Genomic DNA, 6,155 nt, shown 5'->3' with positions numbered 1-6,155 from the left:
GGGTTAAACCGGGTGGCTCCTTGGAGGCAAGGATTCTGAGGCTCCATCTAACATACTTTGGACATGTTGTGAGGAGAGACCTGTCCTTAGAGAGGGACATCATTCTTGTGAGGGTGGAGGGACAGCACAGGAGGGGAAGGCCCTCTATGAGGTGGATTGATTCAGTGACTGGGATAATTGTTATGGGAGTGTCAGAGACAGTGCGATTGGCACAGGACAGAGTGGAGTTTAGGGCTGTCGTACATAGGGTCGCTATGAGTCGCAAGCGACTTGACGGCACATAACAACAACAACAACATAAAGTATCTTTTCTGAGCACCTACTATGTGCTCTGATTTAGCTCCTTAACATGTGACATAAATGTCAACTCCACCTGTAAGGTGGAGAGGCTGAAGGGAGTTGAATTTGCTCATGGTCATATAGTTAGCCAGTGAGAAGACCTGGATTCAAACTCAGAATTGTGTGATGGATGTCTAAGCTGAAGCAATTATTGTATTAAGGAAAGAGGATGCTATGTAGATGTGGGGGTATGTAAATGGGGCATGAGAGTCTATTCACAAGGAATTTTATGATCTCCCATTCCATAAAGGGATTTGTCAGTCTGAACAATCTACAAGGATATTGACTAATCTTGCCATTGAATTGAGCAGGACAGCATTGAGAGTCAGACAAATCTTCTGTCATCATTGAAGAGGAAAACAAAAGAATGCAGGACACCCTTCTTACTCTAGTTACACCTATGGCAGCAACACTTATGGCCAAACTGGAGACTTGATGTGGGATGGGACCTTGGCAGGAGGTGGGGGAGAGCCAATATTGGCAGGTCTGAGAACTCTGTTGAACAACGGGGTTGGAAAGCCAATATTGGCAGAACTGAAAACCTAGGAACACTGTCCTGAGCCTTGAGGCTGAGGGTGCCTATATGCACATTTGAGGAGCTATCTTGACTAAATTCTATTATTAATTTGGATTGTAAACTTTTTACTTCCTCACTATGGTTTTGTGTGGTCTGTGAGCTATTGCATAGAATTTTGAACTAGCAAAGCAGTAAGATTGGTGTGAGATGAATAAAAAAATGTATGGGAACATAGGGGACATGTTTCCTTATGGGAATTGGTTTGGTGTTAATAGATGCTGTAAACTGGGACAGTTCCCCTTTGTGAGGTTGATAAAGGTCAGATATGACTGTCCCATGTGCCCCTTGCACTTTTTATACAAATACTCATGCTTTTATGTCTCTAAATGTCCATGATTCATTAACAAATATTTGTTGAGGTATATCTAGATTATATTCTGTCTCTGAAAGGACTGGAGATAAGAGTCACAGTTCCAGATAAGAATGAAAAATAAGGAATGAAAGTGACATGTTTAAATGTAGACAAACACACATGCAAATTCTCAAGGAAACGAATGAAAGCCTTCCTAGCTCTGTAGTCCTGAGAGCTTAGCACACATCACATCTTCCCATCTGGCCCTTCAGCACCCTGCAAACTCACCACAAGCTCAGAGCTGGTCTGGAAGGTCTCGATGTAGGAGGAATAGTGCTGGTCACCCATCTGATTTAAGATGGCTGTCATACATGCCACAAAATGACTCTGTAAGAAATAAAGAAAAAAAAAATACCATGAAACAGTGGAACAGGGAACACAGCATTCATGCTTTCCATTTCCTTGACTTCAAGCTGGAACAGGCTTCCATCATCCTGGAGTTGTATAGAAAGCTCCCCTTTATTCCTGCTAGGATGGAAAGATGGGGAATTTCTTCTTCTCAGATCAGCATATGAAAATTTACTCGTAAGGAAATGTTTCCTCATGGTTCATTCCTCCAAACATCATTTATTAAAAACTTCCTACATGTCTGGACTTGAACAAGAGGAACATAAGTAGAAAACAAAACCCAATCCATTTCTTTCTCAGGTTCCTAGCAAGTTGGAGAAGAAAGATGAAAAGTCTTTACTCCCCTTCTGATTGTGGGGTGAGAAAGAATCTCTGTGCTGGACTTTAGGAAATCGGTCCTACATCAAGATTCTGGAGGGAGGCTCCTGATCTGAGAAAGAATTCTACATGGGTAAGCCTCAGTTGTGTCATTTGTAAAATGAGACTAATAGTCAGTTGACTATCTACCTTCTTGGAGTTTCAAATGACTCCTATAGCAATTACTTTCCTCTTCATTTTGATAAAAATAAATTACAAAAAAATTACCAATTCAACATTTTCTTCACATATACAATTCTATGTCACTGACTGAATTAATCACATTATGCCATCATCACCGCTATCCTGTATCCACACGTAATAAAATCTCAGAGCTCCCTTTTCCTCTTCCTCTCACCCCTGGGAAGCATTAATATTCATTGGTTTGTGTGCATGCACTTATTTCACATAAGCGAAATCTACCATATTTGTTCTTTGTGACTGATGTATTTCACTTAGCGTAATATGCCACCGTGAACCTCCATTACAAATCCATTACATATGTAAACTTCATTTTCAGATCCATCTTCTATTGATGGATCTTTAATTTGTGTCTACCCATTGGCTGTTGTGAACAGAGCTGCAAGAGATACTGGTTCACAGTTTCTCTTTGTGTTTCTGCACTTTTTTCAAGTATATAATTAGGAATAGAGATATTGGACTATACAGTAGTTCTACGTTCAACTTTTTGTGGACCTGTCAAGCATTATTTCCTCATCTAAAACAATCATTGTGGTCAAATTGGAACTAACTCATCGTTGACCCAACAATAGGTTTTTCAGAGGCTAGAAATCTCCTGGGAAGAGGTTGATCATCTTTATCCTGTGGTGGACCTCAACTACCTTTGGTTGAGAAGTCCAACTCCTGATGAACGATGTTAAATATGTTCAAATTCTGTGCTGAACCAGTTTGAGTCAGCTAATGATAATCCAATACCTATAAGGGACCAGGGAGCTTAGCGGTAAGAAATTGCACTGCCAACCCAGAGGCATAAGATTCAAACCCACCACTTGCTCTGTGGGAGAAAGATGAGTACCTTCCACTGTGCAATGGGCTGTCTCTGAAAATCTCCTGGAAGTTCAGCTATGAGTTGGTTCTGCCTCAACGATATATAATAAGAACAAAAAGCAGGGGCAAGCCCTTGACAAGATCTTTAGTAAAAAAAAAATAATAATAATAATTAAAAAAATACAAAGTGATGGTCACTGTTCTTCAGAAGTAACGATCTAGTTGAGAAGAAGAAGAAAAAAAATCCATTTCCATAAGGAAAGAGAATGTAAGACACTTGGTCTGAATGAGATCAAGTTCCAGAGTGATTCAGGCAAGGGGAGAGTAAACCTGGGTAGGTAAGTCTGGAAGGACCAGTGGGGCGAGACGAATAAGAACCACAGCCTTTCATAAGACTAAAGGTCTCACCTCACTATTTTCTGCAAGTTCCTGACACCATTCCCTCAACTCCCCGATTACAGGAGGTATTTTCTGCAAGTTTCCCAGCCCCAACGGACTACAGGAGGCAGGAGTGGGGCAAGATTGTACGACGGTGGATTTTGTCTGTTCTAATGTTAGCAATATGTCAATGTCAAGGTAACAAAACGTCTCACCATTGGACTAACAGGCAACATCATGATAGAAGGAGAAAATATTGAAAATTATCAATAACTTCATTTTACTTGGATCCACAATCAACACCCTTGGAACCAGCAATAAGGAGATTAGGAGAAGTATTGCACTGGGCAAGTCTGCTGTCAGGGTTCTCTCTAAATTACTAAGGAACAATTATGTCGGTTGAAAGATTAAGGTACACTTGGTTTAGGCCATGTTTTGTTTTGTTTTGTTTTTTCCCAATCACTTGTTATGCCCATAAAACCTGGACAATGAATAAAGATGACAGAAGAAAAGTTGATACATTTGAGCTGTGGTGTTGGAGAAGAGTTATAAATATTTCTTGGCGTTCCAAAAGAATAAACAGATATGTCTTGGAGAAAGTAAAGCCAGAATGCTCCTTGGAGAAAAAATAGAAAAGCTTCATCTTACTTACTTACTTAGGGCATGTTGTTAAGAGAAGCCATTCCTTTGAAAAGGACATCATGCTTGGAAAGATGAAAGGCCAGTGAAAGAGAAGAATATCCTTAGCAAGGTGGATTGACACAGTAACTGAAGCAATGGGCTCATGTATCTCAGAAATGATGAAGATGGTACAGGATAGGACAGGTTACAGATCTGTTGTTCATAGGGTCAGTATGAGTTGTATTTGATTCAATGGGACCTAACAACAATGAAAACAATGTTGGCAAACAACATTTAAGGAGATCTATCCTGGACACTTCCAAGCAGTGGAAACAGTTAACATGCTCAGTTGTTAACTAAAAGGTTAGAGGGTCAAGTTCAATGAGAGGCACCACAGAATAAAGGTCTGGTGGTCCACTGTTTTAAAAAAAATCAGCTACCGAACACAGTGGAGTAAGGTTCTACTCAGAATCACCATGACTTGAAGCTGACTGTACAACAACTAGCTTCATTCTGGAACCCTGGTAAAGGACGCACTGACAACATAATTCCTTCTAGGCTCTTACTAGTTTGCACTGGGGCTGTCACCTTAACAAAGGGCAATAAGTCTACTGCCACAGGTGGTAGAATATAATGTTTGGTCAAGAGGTGAACTTAAAAGTGTGTCTGAATTAAGAAAACGACTGACATTGCAAACTGATGCCTTTATTTTTTTTTTTTAAAAACCTTATTAAGAAGGTATACTCAAAATACAAAACAACAACAACAAAACCAGACCAAAAAAATTCTGCTTTTGAGTCTGTTCTAGACCTATAGCAACCCTCTACTGGGCTCTGTAAAATTTTTAGAGGTGGACACTGTCTATCTTTTTCCCTTGAAGGACCTGGCAGATTTGAACTGTTGACCATTCAGGTAGCAGTTCAGTATATTACATCTATGCCACCAGGTATAAGTAATATGAAAAAAAGGATCTTTGTTGATTATATGCTTACAATTCAATTGGATTTGTGCAGGAAGAATTTGTATAAGCCAAAGATGTCCCTTTACATTACCATGCAAACAGCCACTCTATCATCAACCGTTCTTCAGTCTCACTTTTCCTAAAGTGGGTCCCAAAGACATGGACTCTCATTTCTTCTAAATTCTTTGAAATATGATAGTTAATATTCTTTTAAATATATGTACTTTCCCTATTAGCAGAACAGGATACAGAATTGCAGGGCCAATGAAAATTTAAGGTCTTTGTTATTATTCAGAAGTTCAAGTCAATGATAGCAAGCCATTAAACTGTGCAGAAGATTTGTCTAATGCTGAGACCCACCACAACAACACAGGGCATATCCCTTGCCTGCTGGGCCACCACCCTCATACACCAAAAATGTTTAGAAAACAAACATGCAAAGCTGAGCAGAATGTCAAACCGGGACTTGCATGAGCAACAGGCAAAACACCCCACCAGTGATGGGACCTGTAGCCTCCACACTGGGCTGACCTCCTCAGACCTCCTCAGAGGCTCTGGGAGCAGTGATCTCCCTCCTGATTAGGCCTTAGGAAGTGGAGGTGAGGCTCTCTATATACATCTTTTCAAACCAGACAGAACACTCCCATCACCGCTAATTTAACAAGGTCCCACTTAAACCAAGAACTTATCTTTACTTGTGTTTATACCTGAAGCCAAGAAATCACTTTTCTTATGATTTATTCCTCCAGCCAGGCTGACCATCTCGGAGCATTTGAGGGGTGTGTGCGTGTGTGGACGCTCGTATTCCCTCCACTCCTCCATCTCCTCTTCCTTCTTTAAGAAATCCCTCCTGTGGCCACTAGAGGTCTTTGCTTTTCACATAGTAGCTGCTGTGCAGTTTGTTCGGCTTTTTATTTATTCCTACGTGAGCAGACCCACTACACTTCTTGCATATAAACAGTGAAAATTACAATATAAAGGACTTATTCTTCCTTCTTTTGGAGTAATTCTGCTGCTGGTCAAAGTCGGCTTGGTCTATAAGACAGGAGTGCCATCCTCTGCAGGTAATTCCACTGCTTCCAGGTAAGACATTTGTGTAGGTTTTATTTTTCGTGTGTGATTGATGAGCTTCTAAGGGGGGAATGCGATCTTCTCTCTGACAACAGTTTACTTTTAAAGCTTCGGCTTAAATGAAGTCTGGGACTGAAAGCTTG

At 40.5% G+C, this 6,155-nt stretch overlaps 1 protein-coding gene across 1 annotated transcript in view; it reads right to left on the bottom strand.

The window, feature by feature from the left end:
- Nucleotides 1–6,155, bottom strand: part of DOCK2 (dedicator of cytokinesis 2) — a 736,392-nt gene that overhangs the window by 163,727 nt on the left and 566,510 nt on the right. The window contains exon 28 of the mRNA XM_006884420.1: nt 1,497–1,595. Coding sequence (XP_006884482.1) covers nt 1,497–1,595 — 99 coding nt within the window. The remainder of the gene's footprint in view (nt 1–1,496; nt 1,596–6,155) is intronic.

This window comes from Elephantulus edwardii, unplaced genomic scaffold (assembly GCF_000299155.1).
Source record: "Elephantulus edwardii isolate Elephantulus edwardi_28Jun2011 unplaced genomic scaffold, EleEdw1.0 scaffold00033, whole genome shotgun sequence".
NCBI classification, from domain to species: domain Eukaryota; kingdom Metazoa; phylum Chordata; class Mammalia; order Macroscelidea; family Macroscelididae; genus Elephantulus; species Elephantulus edwardii.
The sequence above is the reverse complement of the archived record's forward strand: the minus strand, read 5'-3'. Positions and strand labels throughout refer to the sequence as shown.